Source organism: Heteronotia binoei, chromosome 6, assembly GCF_032191835.1.
Source record: "Heteronotia binoei isolate CCM8104 ecotype False Entrance Well chromosome 6, APGP_CSIRO_Hbin_v1, whole genome shotgun sequence".
Lineage (NCBI taxonomy): Eukaryota > Metazoa > Chordata > Lepidosauria > Squamata > Gekkonidae > Heteronotia > Heteronotia binoei.
Genome location: NC_083228.1, coordinates 11,426,721 through 11,448,191, shown reverse-complemented (window position 1 = coordinate 11,448,191; position 21,471 = coordinate 11,426,721). Strand labels below are relative to the sequence as shown.

Sequence of the window (21,471 nt, the reverse complement as noted above, 5' to 3'; positions counted from 1 at the left end):
TGCTACCTTTATTATGCTTCCGTGTGATGCTGTCAAAACCTTTGTTCCAGTTAATTAGTTTGTGGAGAGAAACAGAGGCTGTATTATTTCCTCAGCTTTCCTTCAGATGCTCACATATTTGGCACAAACATGAAACAGTTTGCTTTGCGTCCCCTTGCTAATCTCCATGTGTCCATCTACGCAAGGATTATTTTGTAGAAAAAGAGGTGCTAGAGCTCATTCACACAACTCATTTGCATAACACTAACATATGCCACACACCCCTGACATCACTGGAAGACGTTCTAAATTCTATTAGCTCAGCATCTACCTTAAAATGCTTCTTGAATGATAATACAGGAAGCATTTTAAGAGAGCCAGTTTGGTATCATGGATAAGTGTGCGGACTCTTATCTGGGAGAACTGGGTTTGATTCCCCACTCCTCCATTTACAGCTGCTGGAATGGCCTTAGGTTAGCCATAGATCTTGCAGAGGTGTCCTTCAAAGGGCAGCTTCTGGGAGAGCTCTCTCAGCCCCACCCACCACACAGGGTGTGGGGGGGAAAAGATAAAGGCGATTGTAAGCCACTCTGAAACTCTGATTCGGAGAGAAAGGTTGGGGTATAAATCTATGGTCTTCTTCTAATTGTCATAATAAAACCTTACTCCCAGGGCTCTTTTTCTAGCAGGCGCTCCTCTGCATATTAGGCCACGCCCCCTGATGTAGGCAATCCTCCTGGAGCTTACAGTAGGCTTTGTACTAAAAGCCCTCTAAGCTCTTGGAGGATTGGCTATATCAGGGGGCGTGGCCTAATATGCAGAGGAGCTCCTGCTAGAAAAAGAGCCCTGCATCGCATCATACTTTTAAATCGCTTTCTCCTATGTGGCCACAGTGGCCTGATGAAGATTTCCATCTGTCTGCTTTATATGTTTTGGTTATTTTCCCATTTTTTGTGCGGGAGATGGAAACTACCATGTTTCATGAGGCCTAGACCATAAACTAGTGACCACTTCTTCCATTGCGTGCGGAGCAAAGACATTATCTGCACTCTCAGTGCAGGCTCCCTGTCTGTTAAACACTTTCCCCTGGAAGGCTCAGCAGGTGAGCTTCCTTTTAGCACTTGAAAAGCTGGCTACAGCTATTGTGGCGCGGGGTCCCACTGAAAGGCCCTCGATTCAGCCGTAATGTGGAAATACATCAGTGTCGTGAAGGAAGGCTAACGCAATATCGCCGTTGAATCCGAAATGCGAACAGCGGGAGCTCGTACCTAAAAGGAACCTTGCAAGACGCTATTAGGGGAGCCAAACATTATCTCCCGGCGACGTCGTCCCAGATCGTGAGCCTTGCTCGCCACCATTCTCGATAAATGCTACAGTGCCTGTTAATAAAAGAGTACCCCCCACAACAAAAGAGTCGCACAGATAGACTGAATGGAGGGGGGGAAAGCCAAACACCTCCGTGTATGATCAGCTTACACACACTCGTTATAGTCGATGTATCCTTCAATAAAGTCAATTTCACCACTCGTATGTTGCAATGCCAGTTTATTATATAGGCAAAAAACAATAAGCCTTGAAAAAAGTGTGGAATTTTCCGAGCTTCTCCAGTGCTCTACTCTCATTCTCATTAGGATCACCATAAATTATGATGATTCTAATGAGATTGAGAGTAGAGCATTGGATATAAGAGAAACAATTTTTGATGAGTGAATAAGCTTTTGCTGGTGATAAAGCTTGGAAGCGAAACAGGAAAAATAAAATCGATTGATCCTGTCGCGCTGCGCTATGGCTTCAAGCGGCTGCGGAAATATCATTTGAAAGCTACCTAAGAAAGAAAACGTATTTGGTGGGAATATATAGAAGCTTGGAATATTCTACACTTTTTTCAAGGCTTATTGTTTTTTGCCTATATAATAAACTGGAACTGCAAAATAAGAGTGGCGAAATTGACTTTATTGAAGGATACATCGACTGCAACGAGTGTGTGTAAGCTGATCGTACACAGAGCCATTTGGCTTTTTTTCTCCATTCAATAAAAGAGTACCCAGCAGTTCAGACTTCGCTCCCCAAAGAATCCATGGCATTTTACCTGATCCCCAAATGCCGTACGATACTACATGATCCTGTGCTGCAGTGCCCCGAAAGAAAGACAACTTCCTCAGCCATGAACGAAATGCATATAAAAACTGGAGTCGGCCCTCGTAAAAACTCGAAAGAAATTTCATCTACGGAACCCCACCGAGAGCAGCGCATGTTCCAAATGTTCTCCTCGGGGAAACATTAAGGCATTATGAATGTACGTCTCAGCGGCCGTCTCCCCAAACCGCAGTTTAACATTATTGCTCAGCAGTGCTCCACCATGATAGATTAACTCTGGTGCATTTCGTGGTATAACCTCATCGCTGCATATCAAGGCAGCGTTATTTCCCACAATAAAGTTCTCAGGGGAATCTGAGATGACCTCTCTAGGAATCACAAGGGCTTTGGCTGTGGCTGTGTACGCAGAAAAAGGAATTTGGCATGTTGTGGGTGAAAGTCTCAGTTCAGCAAAGCCAATAATAGATTGTGTTTGTCTTGAATTAAGTCTCCATTAAATCATGGAATCATAGAATTGGAAGGGACCTCCAGGGTCATCTAGTCCAATCCCCTGCACAATGCAGGAAACTCACAAATACCTGCTCCTAAATTCACAGGACCAGCATGATTGTCAGATGGTCATCTAGCCTCTATTTGAAAACCTCCAAGGAAGGAGAGCCCACCACCTCCCGAGGAAGCCTGTTCCACTGAGGAACCGCTCTAACAGTCAGGAAGTTCTTCCTAATGTTAAGCCGGAAACTCTTTTGATTTAATTTCAACCCATTGGTTCTGGTCCTACCTTCTAGGGCCACAGAAAATAATTCCACACCATCCTCTATATGACAACCCTTCAAGTACTTGAGGATGGTGATCAGTTCTTGACATTTATAGATCAGGTCAGATGGTGATCAGTACTTGAAAATGGAAATCACTTCACTTCCCTTTTTCACTTTATTTTAACTCTGAAAGAATTAGAGCTTGATTTTGGGGGGGACCCAGGTTGGTATAGTAGTTAGCATACTGGACTGAAGAGAGCCATATCAGCCAAGACGTTCACTGGGTGATCTTAGGTCAGTCATTCAGTTACAGTCTGAACTCTCCCATGGGTTTATAGGGTGCCAGGCAACCAGCAAGAGGGCTGAAGAGTGGGTCAAGGGGGGTGGGCATGAGAGTATCATTGTAGGGCTGCCAGCCCCAAGGTCTCAGTGGGGGATCCCCCGGTTTGGGGGGGGGACTTCTCTCCACTGTGGGCCAGCTGGCCAGTGAGAAAATCCCCTCCCCTAAGCAAGAATGGTGCCGCACAACTTCCTAATACAATGACATCACCTGGAAGTGACATCGTCATGTCAGGGACATCACTGAGGAGATGCTCTAGTTTTTGGGCAAACTCTGTGGTCTAATCTTACCATAGAGTTTGCCCAAAAAACAGAGTGTTCCCCCATGATATCCCTGACACAATGGCATCACTTCTAGGTGACATCATTGCCCCATCCCCACCCACTCCCGGAATGCCCCCCCAATGGCGAGGGGACCTGACAACCCTACATCAATGACAAATAAATAAATGTCAGTGATGTTTCTATATCACTTCTGGGTATAACTTGGAAGCGGCAAGCAGATGCTCTAGGAATCACTAGAAACTCAAACGGAGAGCTCTTCCACGTTACAGGACACCAAACTCAGTTTTATACGGAGTGCTCGTTCAACATCTACCTGATGAGGATAACTCTATGATGATAAAGCTCAGTTCAAACGATATTTTTAGGTATACACTTACATGCACACCCAAGGCTTCTTTTGTAGAAAAGGCCCAGCAGGAACTCGTTTGCATATTAGGCCACACACCCCTGATGTCACCATTGTTGCACACAGGCCTTTTCTGTAGAAAAAGCCCAGCAGGAACTCATTTGCATATTAAGTCGCACTCCCTGCTGCCAAGCCAGCTGGAACTGTGTTCCTGTGCATTCCTGCTCAACAAAAGCCCTGTGCGCACCTAATCTATGAAAAGGCCTTTTCACAAAGCAGTAGAAGAATTGCACTCATTCATTGCATTTGCAATGTATCAAGGCTTACTAGTTATACCTAGCAAATCTACTGTGTGCCTTAATAATTCTCCTCAGACCTCAGAGCTCACAGGAGCACAGTTCCTGAACCTTTCTGACAGTCCCCCCTCTTCCTCTCCACCTACTTTGTCCATTGAATAGTAAGTGTAGCTGCATAACAATCCCTGGATTAGGAGAGCGGGCAGCCAGCCAGCCACCAGGGGCTTTGCCATGCCCCCAGCAGCCCTCATTAACCCCTGGAGAAGCCTGCAGCACCCTTTCTCCACTTCTTATGTGATTTTGGGTGGCAGATAGCTTGCTGGCCTTTTGACTGGTGGGGGGGGGGGGTGGCCGAGGAGAGCCCCAGGAGAGCAAGGTCTGTTTGTGCTGGCTGGATCTCTAGCCAGCTCAAGAAGGCCTCGCTCACCTGGGGCTCTCCTTTCTCGCATCCGGTTGCTTTTCACTGAGGGGGGGGGGAAGCATATGCGAATGAGTTATGCCAATGAACTCCACCACCTGTTTTTCTACAAAGCGACCCTTGGTCCTCCTCAGCTTTAAAGTCATTTAGGATCAGGTACCATGTCTAAATGATAGAAGTCCATCCCCAAAGGAAAAGTCTACTATTCAAAGCAGAAGGACTTCCTGTCCCCCCCTTACATTATAAGCCAACAAATTAGAAATAGAAAAAAATTCCCCTCAGAAACTGTTTTTCAATTAAAGATTAAATAGCTCGAGGGAATCGGAACCATGTTTCTCCGCCTCCCCCTCCTCAAATCGCTTGAGCTAAAGTGAGGATTCTAATTAACAGAGTTAACTTAATATTTGTCTAGTTGCTTCTGATGTATTTACATATTGATTTTATTTAATGGGTGCTAGGGAAGAAAAGGCTTTGTCTTAAGACTTAAGGAAGTGCTAATTAGACACTGCAACTCTGGTGGGAATGAAGGACGGAAGTTGATCCGTGAGGCAAGACAATCTTCTTTAATAGGGTTTTCACAAGAATACAGCCCCACACAGAAGAAGAAGATGGTGATGATGATGGTGATACTGGATTTATACCCCACCCTTCACTCTGAATGTCAAAGCGGCTCACAATCTCCTTTACCTTCTTTCCCCACAACCTGTGAGGTAGGTGGGGCTGAGAGGGCTTCCACAGAAAGCTGCCCTTTCAAGGACAACTCTGCGAGAGCTATGGCTGACCCAAGGCTATGCTAGCAGGCGCAAGTGGAGGAAGGGGGAATCAAACCCGGTTCTCCCAGATAAGAGTCCGCGCACTTAACCACTACACCAAACTGGCTCTCAACCTGTCCTGACTATGGACCCTTACACACTTGGGGTTGCCGATTCAGGGTTGGGAAATTCCTGGAGTTTGGGGGGGGAGGGGTGTTAGTAAGCCAGCTTTGAGTTACTGCTAGTTGAGTATAGTTATTTCGTTACTTGCCATCGCTTGTACTTTCAGAATAGTTTCTGCCTAGCATACATTCTGTTCAATCTGATAGATTTTTTTTTCTGTAGATTAAAAGGATATTTTAACTTTTGGCCTAGTGTTATATATTGAGTGCTTGCCTTTGCCTCCCAGAAACAAACCCAGGGGGCACTTAGTTCTTGACAGGTCACCATAAATTGTCTGCATTTTCCATCCCCACCAGTCATACAAAAGACAGTAGAAGCAACAGCACTGACATCGGTCAAACCTGCCCAAGGCGTAGGACTAGGGTTGCCAAGTCCAATTCAAGAAATATCTGGGGACTTTGGGGGTGGAGCCAGGAGACTTTGGGGGTGGAGCCAGGAGACATTGGGGGCGGAGCCAGGAACAAGGGTGTGACAAGCAGAATTGAACTCCAAGGGAGTTCTGGCCATCACATTTAAAGGGACAGCACACCTTTTAAAATGTTTTCCTTCCATAGGAAATAATGAAGGATAGGGGCACCTTCTTTTGGGATCATAAAATTGGACCCCCTGCTCCAATCGTTTTGAAACTTGGGGGGTACTTTGAGGAGAGGCACTAGATACCATATTAAAATTTTGGTGCCTCTACCTCAAAAAACAGCTCCCCCAGAGACGAAGCTATCAGGAGTCTCGCTGTTGACTCTGCTAATAGAAACCTCTGTGTAAACAGGGAGGGATTCCAACAGAGATCAGAGCCCTTTTCTCTTTCATGAAAAATTAAACATTTTTTTTCAAACTTTTGGGAACTCACACCCACACCCCCCTGGACAGTAATTAACTTCTTCCTGTTCTGTCGACAGCCCAGTTTTCCAAAAAAACAGAGTGGGATGGATTATTTTTCAAAGGAAGTGTTATTGAAACACTTCTCAGCCATGTCCTAAGAACGGGGAGGGGGGAACTGTCACAGTGTGACCTAGGAAGTGTGGGTTGAGGACATGGGCATTCATCCAGGACAGCTAGGTCCTCGCGGGGTCCTCGCAGGGTACTCAGAGGCTGCCCCATCCCCCCCTCCTCCTCCTCCTAGCTCTGAAAGGCGAGGCCCCGTGCCCTCCGAGCAGCCGTGCGGGCGCCCACCCAGCCTCATCCCCGCACATCCCAGCCGCCTCCTCCTCGCTCGCCCGCTGGAGAGCCGGCAGACGCACGCCAGGCTGCCCCGGCTCCGGCAGCCTTGGCGAGGTAGACGAGGAAGGAGGTGAGATGGCCGAGCTCAGCCACCCAAGGGAGGCCCACCCCAGTCCCGTGCGTGCCCTTCTGCCTGGTACTCACCACCTGGCGCGCAATCTCGGTGGCCACCTCCAGAAGCCCTTCGCCGCCGCCTCCAGAAGCCGAGCGAGCTCCTTGGCGCCGTTTCCCCCCCCCTTCCCCCCCTGCTTCCATTTTTGGGTGGGGCGGGGGAAGAGGGTGGAAATCCTGGACCCCCCCGCCAGAGCGGGAGGGTTGGGAAGCCTACATAGGACGGCCAATCCCCATTTGGGGGCAGGGGATCCCCCAGCTTGGAGGCCCTCCCCCTGCTTCAGGGTTATCAGAAAGCAAGACGGGGAGGGAAATGTCTTCTGGGCCCTCCATTGTTCCTATGGAGATCAGGTATAATAGAGAATCAAGCAGAAGAAGACCACAGATTTATACCCCGCCCTTCTCTCTGAATCAGAGTCTCAGCGAGGCTCCTTTATCTCCTTCTCCCACAACAGACACCCTGTGAGGTGGGTGGGACTGAGAGAGCTCTGACAGCAGCTGCCCTTTCAAGGACAACTCCTACAAGAGCGATGGCTGACCCCAGGCCATTCCAGCAAGTGCAAATGGAGGAGTGGGAAAACAAACCCAGTCCTCCCAGATAAGAGTCCATCCACTTAATCACTACACCAAACAGTGGGTATCTGGGGCTCTGGAGGGGCTGTTGTTTGAGGTAGAATCACCAAATTTTCAGTGTAGCATCTGGTGCCTCTCCTCACCCCCCCCCAAAAAAAAAGTTTTGAAAAGATTGGACCAGGGGGTCCAATTCTATGAGCCCCAAAAGAAGGTGTCCCTATCCTCCATTGTTTCCACTGGAAGGAAGGCATTTAAATGTGATGTCATTTAAATGTGATGTGGTCCCTTTAAATGTGATGGCCAGAACTCCCTTTGGAGTTCAATCATGCTCGTCACAACCTTGCCCCTGACTCCACCCCCAAAATCTCCTGGCTCCACCCCCAAAGTCCCCATGGACATGGCAACCCTACTGAGGCGTCTGAAAGGAAGCCCTCTCATTTACACTTCCTGCCGGTTTACTTTTTCCTTATGGACAACTCTGGTCCACACAAATACACATTCATGGTTTTGTGCATAGAATAAAAAGCTACTGCTGCAGAGAAATAAGAGAGCCTGATTTCTTTATTTTTCTAATCTCCTGTTTCATGCGTTGTAATGTCAGTAGGCTAAGTGCTGACTCCCACTGTTTCCTGAGTGACAACATTTTGCATTTTTGATCTCTGCATATTTCTGTGTGATCACGCGGTGTTCTCCCCCACCCCTGTTGCATGATTGTATGAGCGCCCATTCGCCAGTGTAATTTTGCCTTGGCGGGCTTCAAATATATCATTTTTCCAGTGGAGGGGTTTTTTTTGCAGATTGACAGCTTTTAGCAGCTCCCCCCTAGAGGCCAGATCGATGCCGTGCCGTCTCAGGACTTTGGGCTTTGAGAAACCAGTTCGGAAAGAAGGCCACCTGCAAAAGAGCTGGCCGTTAAGGTCAGAACATTTATCATAATATTTGCCATTTTCTCCAAGGGCAAAAAGAAGGGAGCTACAGAAACAACGAATTAAACTTCAGAATCGAGGGGGAGAATATTGACGTCTTTGCTACACTTAACCAGGGGTCGTTTTGAGGAAAAAGAGATGGTGGAGCTCATCCAGGGATTGTTATGCAGCCGCACCTACTATTCAATGGACAAGGAGGTGGAACTCTCAGAAGGAGGAAGTGGGACTCTCAGAAAGGTTCAGGAGCTGTGCTCCTGTGAGCTCCCACTGAATCCGAGGCTTGCACTTAACAATGAACGCTAGTTTATAGAGCTGAACTAAAAAATAGCCAACTATTTTTCTGGTAACATTGTCGGCTGTGTTGAAAAATCATTGTCCTCCATTTTCTCCTCACAACAACCCTGTGCGGTAGGTAAGCATGAAAGAGTGAGACTGGCCCAAGGTCACTCAGGGTTCTTGTTATGGTGAAGGGCAGTGGCTCGGTGGTAGAGCGTCTGCTTGGCATGCAGGAGGTCCCCGGTTCAATCCTTGGCATATCTATTTTAAAAGAATCTGGTAGGAGGTGATGTGAAAGGCCTCTGTGTGAGACCCTGGAGAGCCTCTGCCAGTCTAAATAGATACCGATTGTGATGGTCTGAGTACAAAAGTATTCCCCTATGAGGAAAGTCTCTGCAGATGTCTTTGTAAAGAACCTGTCTCTGTTCAGCATATCCTCTTAAACTGCCCACCGTTTACTTAGTTCACATTTGATTAGTCCTCTTTTTCAACTCTAAGGGTGTTTTTTACACTGACAGTTTGTGACTCTCTATCACCGCATTGGAAACTCACCTTTTACATTACCTAACGTTCTCGCAACTGTTTTGCATCGCTGCTGCCTGAAGCATCTACATTTGTTTCGGTGAGATTACTTCTGGCGCTGCTGCTGCAATGTTTTTCTCGAAACTAGTTTTGACCCGGTCATTTCTCTACAGGCGTTTCAAACTTGTATTGTAGAAGTTTTCATGCGTTTTAAAAGACTCCTCCAAAAGCCACAAGGTGCAGTAATTTGCATGAGAACTGACAGCACTTGAAATTTTTACATATCATTGCTTGCCTCATCTTGTAATTTAAATTTGTATTGTTTTTGCAGTGTTGACATGATTTCCAAGCAATCGTGTACATTGCAATCGCAAGCTGATATTCCGGCTGCCCTCTGATCAGAGACCGCCCCCCCCCCCCCCCCGCAATTGAAATGCTTTCAGCAGGAAATATAGAAGTTTGGCTACGCAAAATGAGCAGAGCAAATCCACCAAAGTAAAAGGAAAATAATCAAAGCGGAACGGTGGCAGGTGATTTGAAGACTCTAAAACTCTGGATCAAACTGAATGTAAAAACACCCTAAGACTGTGACCAATAGAGGCATTGAATTCTTGCTAGCAGACAAAAACTCCGAAGTTACTGAGCAGGCGGCAGAGTTCCTGGCAAATGTACTCAGGGGGCAAGAAAAAATGGAAAGAAAAGAGGGAAGAGGGAAGGGCGGGAAGAATGAGTGAGAGAAATACAGTGTATTTACAATTCCTCTTTGGATAGTTAAGCTTTTTACTATAACCGTTTTAATTATTGTATTTGAGATTGCTGTTCCACACTTTTCTCACATTGTCCTATTATTATTATTACACCTAATGTTACAAATTGTTGTACTTTGATTGTTTCTCCTTGTTGGCATATTGGCTGATTTGTATTGCTACTTTTTTTTTTAATTGTTATGCAATAAAGGTTTTTGGAATTGGATAATTATACTGAATGTTCACCCAGCAAGCTTCCATGGTGCACATGGGAATTCAAACCTGGGTCTCCCAGATACTAGCCTTGACACTCTTAACCAGGCTTGGAATTCTAGCAGAAGCTCCTTTGCATATTAGACCACATAACCCTGATGTAGCCAATCCTCCAAGAGCTTACAAAAAAGAGCCTCATAAGCTCTTGGAGGATTGGCTACATCAGGGGTGTGTGGGGGCGAAGGAGCTCCTGCTAGAATTCCACCCCTGTTCTTAACCACTACACCACACACATTGTCAAACTTGGAAACACTGTCAAACTGCTCTGGTAAGACCCCACCTAGAGTATTGTGTTCAGTTTTGGGCACCACATTTTAAGAAGGATATAGACAAGCTGGAACAGGTCCAGAGGAGGGCGACGAAGATGGTGAGGGGTCTGGAGACCAAGTCCTATGAACGTTGAAGGAGATGGGGATGTTTAGCCTGGAGAGGAGGCGGCTAAGAGGTGATATGATCACCATCTTCAAGTACTTGAAGGGCTGTCATATAGAGGATGGTGTGGAATTGTTTTCTGTGGCCCTGGAAGGTAGGACCAGAACCAACGGGTTGAAATTAAATCAAAAGAGTTTCTGGCTTAACATTAGGAAGAACTTCCTGACCATTAGAGTGGTTCCTCAGTGGAACAGGCTTCCTCGGGAGGTGGTGGGCTCTCCTTCCTTGGAGATTTTTAAACAGAGGCTGGATGGCCATCTGACAGCAATGAAGATCCTGTGAATTTAGGGGGAGGTGTTTGTAAGTTTCCTGCATTGTGCAGGGGGTTGGGCTCGATGACCCTGGCGGTCCCTTCCAACTCTATGTTTCTACGATTCTAAGTGTTCAGCCATTGTCTTCTTCCTGTGCTAGGTCACAACAGATGTGCATTTCATCACCTTCTCTCTCTGTGTGTCTTGGTAAATTTGGCGAGAGTCTCGGGCACTTTCATTAGCCACGGCTAGGATACTCCCAGTTTACAAAACGAGCAGAGCAAAAGACCAAGCATCCGCCGTGCGTACCCTTAATTAACAACAAGGTGAGCCCGATCATCCCTAAACCTCAGGATGAGATGAAAAATTACAGCAAAATGGAAAAGCCTTTGTGCCCGGGGGCAACTTGTACAAGGGCCCGCGTCGAGCTCTTTAAGCCTTCATCATGCTTCGGCAAGCAAGCTTCTCTCCACATCTGTGCTAACACACTGTGTAATCATATTTTTACCCCCCCCTTCCCTTTCTGAATCAGGAACAGCTGTCCGATACAGCAATCTTTTCCCATCCATCATCTACAGCCTCGGCGTCTCAGCACTTGACTCCCGGTTAAGCACAAAGCAAAGATGTCGGGTGTCTGGTGGCAGGTTAGCAAAGCCCTATTTCCACCTTGGCAATCAGACCACCGGCATGAATTATTCAGCCGCCTCCCGGCTCTCCGGTTTCATAGCGGTAGCTGCTCCGGTCCTTTTTCCTTTGCTTCCTTTTCTCCTTGCCATATGTCCCAACTCATGTTACCTCACCTGGATGCCCCACTTCTTTCTTCCTCTGGGAGGCCGGGGCTCTGAAACATTTATAGTGTTTGCTAATAACGTCTGGGCCCCGACACTTCTCGACAACGGCCCAGAGAACAACAATCACGAGACCGTGGGATGTAAACAGTTATTAAAAACTAAAATGAAGTGACGTGCTGCGTGAAGGATCGAATTATTTGTGAGGACAGAGGACGGGGCGGGGGGGACACCCACAATTCTCCCAGGGGAGAGGGGGATTGGAGTCAACAAGGCAATCAGTGTTTGTCACGCTGCTTGAAGGCCGTCTGACCTTGGAAATGCCCATCAGTGTCTCCAGATAGCCTTGAAGAGTTTGAAGCAATCATCTAGTGCAAACAAACTGCCAAACACTGGGCCACCCCTGATAGTTTTGTACAGATTGTACAAATCACGGCAAAGTTTATGGAACCGGGGGCACCTGGGAACCTGCTGGTTTAGCCTGCATTCTGCTCATTGAAGAGAGGGAAGAAGGAAGAGGAGGAAAAGGAGGAAGAGGAGGAGGAGGAGGATGATATTGGATTTATACCCCACCCTCCACCCTGAATCTCAGAGTCTCAGAGTAGCTTACAGTCTCCTTTACCGTCCTCCCCCACAACAGACACCCTGTGAGGTAGGTGGGGTGAGAGAGCTCTCTCAGGAGTTGTCCTTTCAAGGACAACTCTGCAAGAGCTATGGCTGACCCAAGGCCATTCCAGCTGCAAGTGGAGGAGTGGGGAATCAAACCCGGTTCTCCCAGATAAGAGTTCGCGCACTTAACCACTACGCCAACCTGGCTCTTGGTTGCAGGGCAGTTTGTGAGCAGCTTGAGCCCATTTGGCAGTATTCAAACGGTGCATCTGCATTCTTGCGCAGCCCAGTGGAAGTTCTAGTCCCTTTCCTCCAAATCTGTTGTCATAGCAATGTCACGCCACTGCCAATTGTTTAAATGAATAATGATCACATCTGTCTACCTCCGGGACCACCTTTCCCCACACGAGCCTACAATCAAACTCACAAAACCTCTTAAAAATCCCCGGGCCAAAGGATGCTCGGTTGTCCACCACCAGGGCAAGAGCCTTTTCGGTGGCAGCCCCTACCCTCTGGAATGATCTCCCGGAAAACATCAGGGCCCTGTGGGACTTGCCACAATTCCGCAGGGCCTGCAAGACAGAACTGTTTAAACAGGCTTTTAACATCTAATGGAGGCGTCCAGCACTTCACCACCCCACGGCATGAATATCTTAACCCGACCCAAATAGAAATATAAGGCGCTCAATAACATCTAATAACACCACAGTAAACAGCGCTAACCAAGAAGCAATAATAGCGCCATCTAGGGATTAAAACTGTAAATGTTTCAGATGTTTTAATAACATTGTGATTTTATGGTAATAATTTAATGTTATGTTGTTTTAAATAAATAAATAGGATGTCATTTATAAACACTATGGCCCTGTTCACACAGCACGTTGAGTCCGTATTAAACTGACCCGGTTCTGTTCCGAATATCTTTGTTCCGGATATTATCGATCAGACTGCCGTACTGCAATTCGAATCACTCCGTGGTGAAACTGTCTTCTGCCATCCACACAACGGCACCATGCAGTTTTTTTTTATCCACTATTATGCACATGTGTGCATTATGTGCATGCGTGCATTGTGCATAGGTTAAACATTATGTGGTCATGCGCATATCGCTAAGCAGTAAAAAAAAAATTGCAACCGTAAACCGGATGTCTGAGGCTCTTTTTGCTCTTGGACAGCCTTCAGACATTTAGAAGTTGATTAATATCGCAGCAGAATTATCCAGACGCAGAAAAATACGAGGTGAAACCAGAGAACTCAAAAAAACACTGCAAAGGAGCAGGTAACAAAATAATCCGGTTCCGAGAAGGATTGGGAGTGGGGGGCTACCACGAGTTTGTACCGGGAGGCAAATGTTGCTGTCTGATCAGCCACTTTAAATCCGGAAGGAAACAGCAGCGACATCTGCTTATACTGTACGTCTAAAAAGGGCCTATGTGGGTTTTTTAGACTTTGTGTTACCACCATCATTTTATCCATGCCTATTTTGCACAGCTTTGTGAGAGTCATAATTCCCCTCTCCCAGCATTCTTTGATTAACTGACCCAGCCATCCATGAATCTGGGAGAGAGTCAATTTCCTCTACTGCGGAAGGCCAGTGTTCCCCCTAAGCTGAGTTAGTGTGAGCTAGCCCGCAGTTTTTTAGCCTCCGGCTCACATATTTATTTATTTATTTTTTTTGCTTAGCTCAGAAAAATGACCCAGGAGCAAACTAATTTATGTAGTAGCTCACAACTTTAATGCCACTAGCTCACAAAGTAGAATTTTTGCTGACAAGACTCCCACAGCTTAGAGCAGGGGTGTCGAACTCATGTGTTATGACGGCCGGATCTGACATAAAAGAGACCTTTTCTGGCCGGGCTATGTGTGTCAGAAAAGCAGCTGAGATATACGCTTTATTAGGGACATTGATGAACACAATTAAAAATTTTTTATCTCTTCTGTGTGATCCAGGGAACTGGGCAACGGAAGCTCTGGCTCTTTCCCTCCCTCCCCAGGGGACCAGAAGGGGGAGGAGCCTCAGCCAATAGAAGGAAAAGGGGCTTTGCTCTGTAGCTTCTGTGCAATTGAGCAAGCCGGGCAAAGGAAGCTGTGATCCAGAAGTAAGGAAGCGAGAGGAAGAAGGAAGCAGCCCGATAGGAATCCTCTGGGGGGCTGCATGTTTGAAACTCCTGGCTTAGAGGGAACATTATACGGGGCAGAAGGAAATGAACCTCCATCACTACAACTACTACACAGCTAGCCTTACTAGGTAGGCTGCCACAGCAGGTAACCTCCCCCCCCCCCATCCAACCTCCCCATGCTCCAACTCCCAAAATGGACTGTGGAGTGGCAGGAGGGGGGAATGCTATGACATCACTTTCACATGCCCAAGTGGAAGTGATGCCCCAGCATCGGCACTGCTCTAGGAATTTCCCAAATTGTAGGAAGTCCTGTGGTGTCACGGGTGCCATGACCACTTTGGGTTGCTCAACTGGAAGTGAGTGATGCCATAGCATTGCGTCAGTGTTTCTACAACGAAGTCGCCAACCAGGTAGTGGCCGGACATCTTCTGCTACGACAGCTGAACTCCAAACAACAGAGATCAGTTCACCTGGACAAAATGGCCAATTTGGAAAGTGGACTCTATGGCAATTTACTCCTTTGAAGCCTCTCCCGTCCCCAAAATCTACCCCCAAATCTCTAGGAAAATCCCAACCTGGAGCTGGAAATCCAACATGGAAGAAGAAGAAGAAGAAGAAGAAGAAGAAGAAGAAGAAGAAGAAGAAGAAGAAGAAGAAGAAGAAGAAGAAGAAGAAGAAGAAGAAGAAGAAGAAGAAGAAGAAGAAGAAGAAGGTGGTGGTGGTGGTGGTGATGATGATGATGATGATACTGGATTTATATTCCACCCTATACTCTGAATCTCAGAGCGGTCACAATCTCCTTTACCTTCCCCCCCCACAACAGGCATCCTGTGAGGTAGGTGGGGCTGAGAGAGCTCTTACAGCAGCTGCCCCTTTAAGGACAACCTCTGCCAGAGCTATGGCTGACCCAAGGCCATTCCAGCAGTTGCAAGTGGAGGAGTGGGGAATCAAACCCGGTTCTCCCAGATAAGAGTTCACACAGTTGACCACTACACCAAACTGTCAATGAGTCACTGCAGAGCACCCCACTGGCAACAGCTTCCTTCCAAGTCATGTACTATGGAAAAGGCTGAAGAGACACTGTTTTCAGGGGCACATATTCATTTAGCACTATTCTTTGTCAAAAGGAAGCTCTAAGGCCGAGGACTGAGCTCCTTCCATGCCTTCCAATGACTTTCAGGAAACGAACTAACATCTCTTGGTCCCCGTAGCTGCCACCAGCTGTAGCTTCAAGAAAAAAGTGCTTCTTTCTCAAAAATGCTTACCGTGAAACCACGGAGCAATGGTGTTCGTGTTCCTTTCAAATCCAGCGCGGCGTGGCAGCTGCTCCACTTTGAACCACTGAATGATGACTTCTCTGGAGAAAGGCCTCAGGGGCCGCTCCCAAGCTTTGCTGTATTAATTTTAAAAAAGAAGAAGAAATGAGAGGTCAGAACCAGGCAGGCCTCATGCTGCAAGAAAGGTACTACACGAAGGTTACTGAAAAAGTGCTCTCACTTTTTTACAAGACGCTTGGGGAACTATTGTTTCTACAAGCGACTTTCCACCTTTCCAAAAATGTCTTCTCCAGATTGTGAGTGAAAATTGAGGTGTCTAGTTCAAACTAGGCTTCCCAACCCCCCCCCCCGCCCTGGCGGGGGACCCCCATAATTGCATCCTCCTCCCCCGCTCTCAAAAAATCTGGGGGCGGGGGGGGGGAGAGAACATACCTTTAGGGATCACGTTGTAGAGCTTCTGATCCGTTTTAAAATGTGTCCCTTTAAGGCTGCACAGGAAACAGGAAGGGCTTCATGGGAAAGTAACAGTTTCCATGGAGAACGGCCCCTCCCTTTCTTTTCCTGTGGAGCCTTGCTTTCGTTTTCCCAGCAAGCACATTCTGCTGGAAGAAGACCAAGTACGGTAAGTATTTGTGTGTGTGAGAGAGAGAGGGAGGGGGCAGGGAGGGGGGATTCCCTGGTATGGATGCCCTCCCCCCCTTAGAAAGCGTGGGGGGGGAATGTCTACTAGGCACTCTATTATTCCCTATGGAGAACGATTCCCATAGGGAATAACAGGGAATTGATCCGTGGGTATTGGGGGCTCTGGGGGGGCTATTTTTTGAAGTAGAGGCACCAGATTTTTAGTATAGCATCTAGTGCCTCTCCCCAAAATACCCCCCAAGTTTCAAAACGATTGTACCAGAGGGTCCAATTCTATGAGCCCCAAAAGATAGTGCCCCTATCCTTAATTATTTCCTATGGAAGAAAGGCATTTAAAAAGGCGTGCTGTCCCTTTAAATGTGATGGCCAGAACTCCCTTGGAGTTCAATTATGCTTGTCACATCCTTGTTCCTGGCTCCACCCCCAATGTCTCCTGGCTCCACCCCCAAAGTCCCCGGATTTTTCTTTAATTGGACTTGGCAACCCTAGTTCAAACACGAGGGAATTAAAGAGCAGCAACATCTTCCTAAACCCAGAATAGTTATACCTGTTTGAGATTATGTTCCCCTACAAATTTCTTTGCTGAGGTTATTATATTCCCAACCCTAAGGAGTCCCAAAGTGACCTCCAATCACATCCCTCTCCCCCACAACAGGCACTTTATGGTGGGGCTGAGAGAGCTCTGAGAGAACTCTGACTGACCCAGGTCGCCCACCGAGCCTCATGTGGAGGAGAGGACACACCGACATGCCTCTGAGCAACACACCTAGCGACACCCTGAATCAGTGCTCTCACAAGCAAATGATGGACGGGGCTTTGGGTAGGAGTTTGAAAACACAGAGGGAAAGTTAGATCCGGATGTTCAGGAAAAAAAACACCTGTTCAAAAGTACTCTTGCAAAGTGTGGAGCAACTCTGGGGTGAAACTGCTTTCGGTGCCACTTCAAGAAAGTGAACGCAAATGACTTCATGAAATGCAAACCAAGACAGAAGTGACGTTAGCGTGAAATGTAGATGGACGCTTTTAAAGGCCCACTGAATCTTCTGCCCAGTGTAGAATCAGCCTGTGTGGAAACACGGCAAGAGAAAACGACGGCCTGTCAAAGCAGAACAGACATACAGGCTTCCTTTGGTCCTACTTTGGCCCTGTTTCCTTTTGTTGGGATTTGCAATGATCTAAGTTCCAGCCATTATAGGGCTAAAAGTGTTCACCTGTTCCCTATTGTCTGCCTGACCTAGGAAAAGGAACTTGGCTCTCTGCCAATGAAGAGAAAGCCCGGGAAAAGGAGTCTTTGTTTGTGCTATTGGTCAGCTAGGCAGGTGACTTCCTTTGTCTGGGTAGGCAGAGGTCAAGAAGAAGAAGTGATCTCCACTTTAGCAATCTGACTTTCTTAGAAATAAGATGTAGGCTATAGAGTTTCTTATTTTCCATCCCTGTTCCCCATCCCTGTAGAAATAAAGCTATGGTTTCGTTTTTATACTAAAAGATTCTCAATCTCATTTCGATCCAACGATCCATCGAACTGTTCGGGATATAAAAACTGATTTTCCAATCTGTTTTGTTCAATATCTTTAGCAATGATTTGGATGAAGGAATAGAGGGAATGCTTATTAAATTTGTCGATTATACAAGATTGGGAGGGGTTGCAAACACAGAAGATGACAGAAGCAGGATACGGGATGACCCTGACAGGCTGGAAAACTGGGCTAAAACCAATAAAATGAATTTTAAAGGAGATAAATGTAAAGTTCTGCATTTAGGTAGGAAAAATCCAATGCATGGTTATAGGATGGGGGAGACTTGTCTTAGCAGTAGTATGTGCGAAAAGGATCTAGGGGTCTTAGTGGATCATACACTGAACATGAGTCAACAGTGTGATGCGGTGGCTAAAAGGCAAATGCAATTTTGGGATGTATCAACAGAAGTATAGCATGCAGATCACGTGAAGGGATGGTATCGCTTTACTCTGCTCTGGTAAGACCTCACCTGGAGTATTGTGTTCAGTTTTGGGCACCACATTTTAAGGATATAGACGAACGGGAACGGGTCCAGAGGAGCGTGATGAAGATGGTGAGGGGTCTGGAGACCAAGTCCTATGAGGAAAGGTTGAAGGAGCTGAGGATGTCTAGCCTGGAGAGGAGGCGGCTGAGAGGTGATATGATCACCATCTTCAAGTACTTGAAGGGCTGTCATATAGAGCAGGGGTGGCCTACGGTAGCTCTCCAGATGTTTTTTGCCTACAACTCCCGTCAGCCCCAGCCATTGGCTTTGCTGGCTGAGACTGATGGGAGTTGTAGGCAAAAAACATCTGGAGAGCTACTGTTGGCCACCCCTGATATTGAGGATGGTGTGGAATTGTTTTCTGAAGGTGGAACCAGGACCAATGGGTTGAAATTAAATCAAAAGAGTTTCCGGCTCAACATTAGGAAGAACTTCCTGACTGTTAGAGCAATTCCTCAGTGAAACAGGCTTCCTCGGGAGGTGGCGGGCTCTCCTTCCTTGGAGGTTTTTAAACAGAGGCTAGATGGCCATCTGACAGCAATGAAGATCCTGAGAATTTAGGGGGAGATGTTTGTGAGTTTCCTGCATTGCGCAGGGAGTTGGACTAGATGACCCTGGAGGTCCCATCCAACTCCATGGTTCTATGATTCTATGAATACCTCTGACACCTTTAGGTTGTCAAATCACAAGGGCAAAGACCAGAGGTTTGGCAGTCCTAAGGAGGCAGATTTTGGTCCCACAAAACCCCTGTTAACACAGATCAGTTGCCAGGATGATGTCATTGAGATAGAAGTCTGCCCCTAAGACAAAGACCAAGCTTAAGTCCTAATTGCAATAGCAATCATCTCCCATCAAAGTGAGCGGCTGCCCATTTGCTCCTACACAGGGAAGTAAAACATGACATTAGGAGACGCCATGGCGATACAGCCATAAGCTGTTCTGCACCCCAGATGCCAGGTGGCCTGGCGCTCGCTAAGAGAGTCGCTGCAGGGGATGTGTTGCATTTAAACACTCAGAGCTTTTCATCTGAGAAAAGGAGACGAAGGAAGAACATGATAAGGGAGATCCTCGTGCGATTGCGAGCGGTGGGGAGAGCATGAATAACACGGAGATATGATTCACTCGTCCTCAAAGCGCAAGACACTCCGGAGATCATCCATCGAAACTAATAGGCTGCAGGTTTATGAAAAATAAAAAGGGAAGTATTTCTTCACCCACACACCATGTTATATGATGGCCAAGAGCAAAACCGGCTTTTGAAAGGATTAGAAAACTACATGGAGGGTGGATCGGTTGGTTGCTGCTCGCTGCAATAGCTAGAAGCAAAAACTAGATTCACCTCTGACTGCATGAAGCGGGAACTTAAGACTGGAGGATATATCACTGATCTCATGCCTTCCTTTTCAGCTCCCCTGTCCCTCTGAGTCAGAGGAGCTGACTACAGTTTTTAAAAAAACAGAAATGGGAGCTACACATATCTCCGGTCTAACTCAACAAGGCCTTGGTACGTTGAGTTCTTCGAGCCATCTTCAAAGCAAGGCTAACAACACTTTGTCAAGCATGGTCAATTGCTATTGATAATTGATTGTTTTAGGGTCCTATAAAAGTCTGGTCTGGGAATTGTCATGGAGGACCCAAGCTTGTTAGTTTGTTATTCTTTCCTCTTTCCCATCCTGCTTTATGGCTGTTAATTAAGAGTAGTGTGAGGGGAACTAAGTAATCAGTACCTTCCCATATATTCTCCAAAGGGAGGATGAGACATCTGGGCAAAGCAAGGAGGAAGTTCTGATAACGCCCTGAGAATGTAGACATTTTGATAGTTTATGTGTGAATGCTATCCCGCAACCCCCTCCCTTGGAATCCTTTTGAAGTGATCCTTAAAAGTATTGTATTGATGTATCAGTTTCATTCGTCTCAAGAAATGGCCTCGGCCAAAGTATCGGTATATCAATAAACGTAGTCTTTGCATCAACTTCGACTCGTCATTGAACCCGCATGCTTGACGCACACTTCGTATGGCAGCATAGCAACCTGGTTAAAAGGTTGGACGAGAAGAAACAATACCTGTGTTCAAATCCCTGCTTGTTACAAAACTTATTAGGTGGCCTTAGGCCAGGCATTCTCCAGCTGAAGGGTTGCCTAATGAGTAAGTGACTAGACTTTCTGCATCCATACTGTATGAGCACTGGGTGAGTTACGCTCCTCTATACTTTTTCTTCTTTTTCATTAATAACTTGATCAAGCAAAATGTAACCTTATACTGTAAGCGTCTTTATATTTAGTTCCAGAATTTTTAATTACTGGTAGAATGCGGCTCCAATGCCGCATGGGAGAACCGCTTGAGCATTGTGAAATGGATCACTGCATTTTGGACCTACAATGAATTGAGCATTCGGTGAGTTGTAAATGCTAATTTAACGACTATCCCTAATTCAGATTTGTATCTGAGTGATGTATTGTGAGTATTTGTATATTTCGTTCCAGAATAATCAAGTCACTTGTCGGGCAAAGGACATTACCGAAATGTGCCTATTTTTACCGGAAGTGTGTCACTTTCACTTTTATTCTGGAGAGAATCACTAGCACCTTTTGAATTCTCAGTATAAAGAAGAGGAATAATTCCTTAATTGCTAGTGGACTCTGTGTGCATAAATATTCCAACGAATGATATTGTGAATGTCTATCGTAGATATTTAAAGTGTGTTGTTAATCCTTGTATTATGATATAGCATGAATGTATGTTAAGATGTACTCTATTCTTTATTAATTATATAAATTGATTCTTGTAAGCAACACCAGTGTCTAATAGTCGAGTGTTCTAGTTAATATTGTAGACTAAGTAACTATCCAACACGGTTATCTCCAGGTCCTCAACCTCCAAGTGGAGCCTGGGGATCTCCTGGGATTACAGCTGATCTCCCAACGATAGAGATTAGTTACCCTGGAGAAAAATGGCTGCTCTGGAGGGGGAAATCCAGAGCTCCTCTGCATGTTAGGCCACGCCCCCCTGATGTAGCCAATCCTCCTGGAGCTCACAGTTGGCCCTGTACTAAGAGCCCTCTAAGCTCTTGGAGGATTGGCTACATCAGGGGGGCATGGTCTAATATGCAGAGCAGCTCCTGCTACAAAAAGAGTCCTGGGCTCTATGCAATTATACCCACTGAGGGTTATACCAGCTAATCCAGCATCATGGGTCTGGAGATAGAACTCAGTCGTGAGCAGAGCTTGGACTTCAGTACTGCAGCTTACCACTCTG

The 21,471-nt window shown here is 46.5% G+C and overlaps 1 protein-coding gene across 1 annotated transcript in view; it reads right to left on the bottom strand.

Moving 5' to 3' along the window:
• The window catches only part of SH2D4B (SH2 domain containing 4B), a 170,532-nt gene that overhangs the window by 34,618 nt on the left and 114,443 nt on the right, over positions 1-21,471 (bottom strand). The window contains exon 6 of the mRNA XM_060241044.1: positions 15,561-15,688. Coding sequence (XP_060097027.1) covers positions 15,561-15,688 — 128 coding nt within the window. The remainder of the gene's footprint in view (positions 1-15,560; positions 15,689-21,471) is intronic.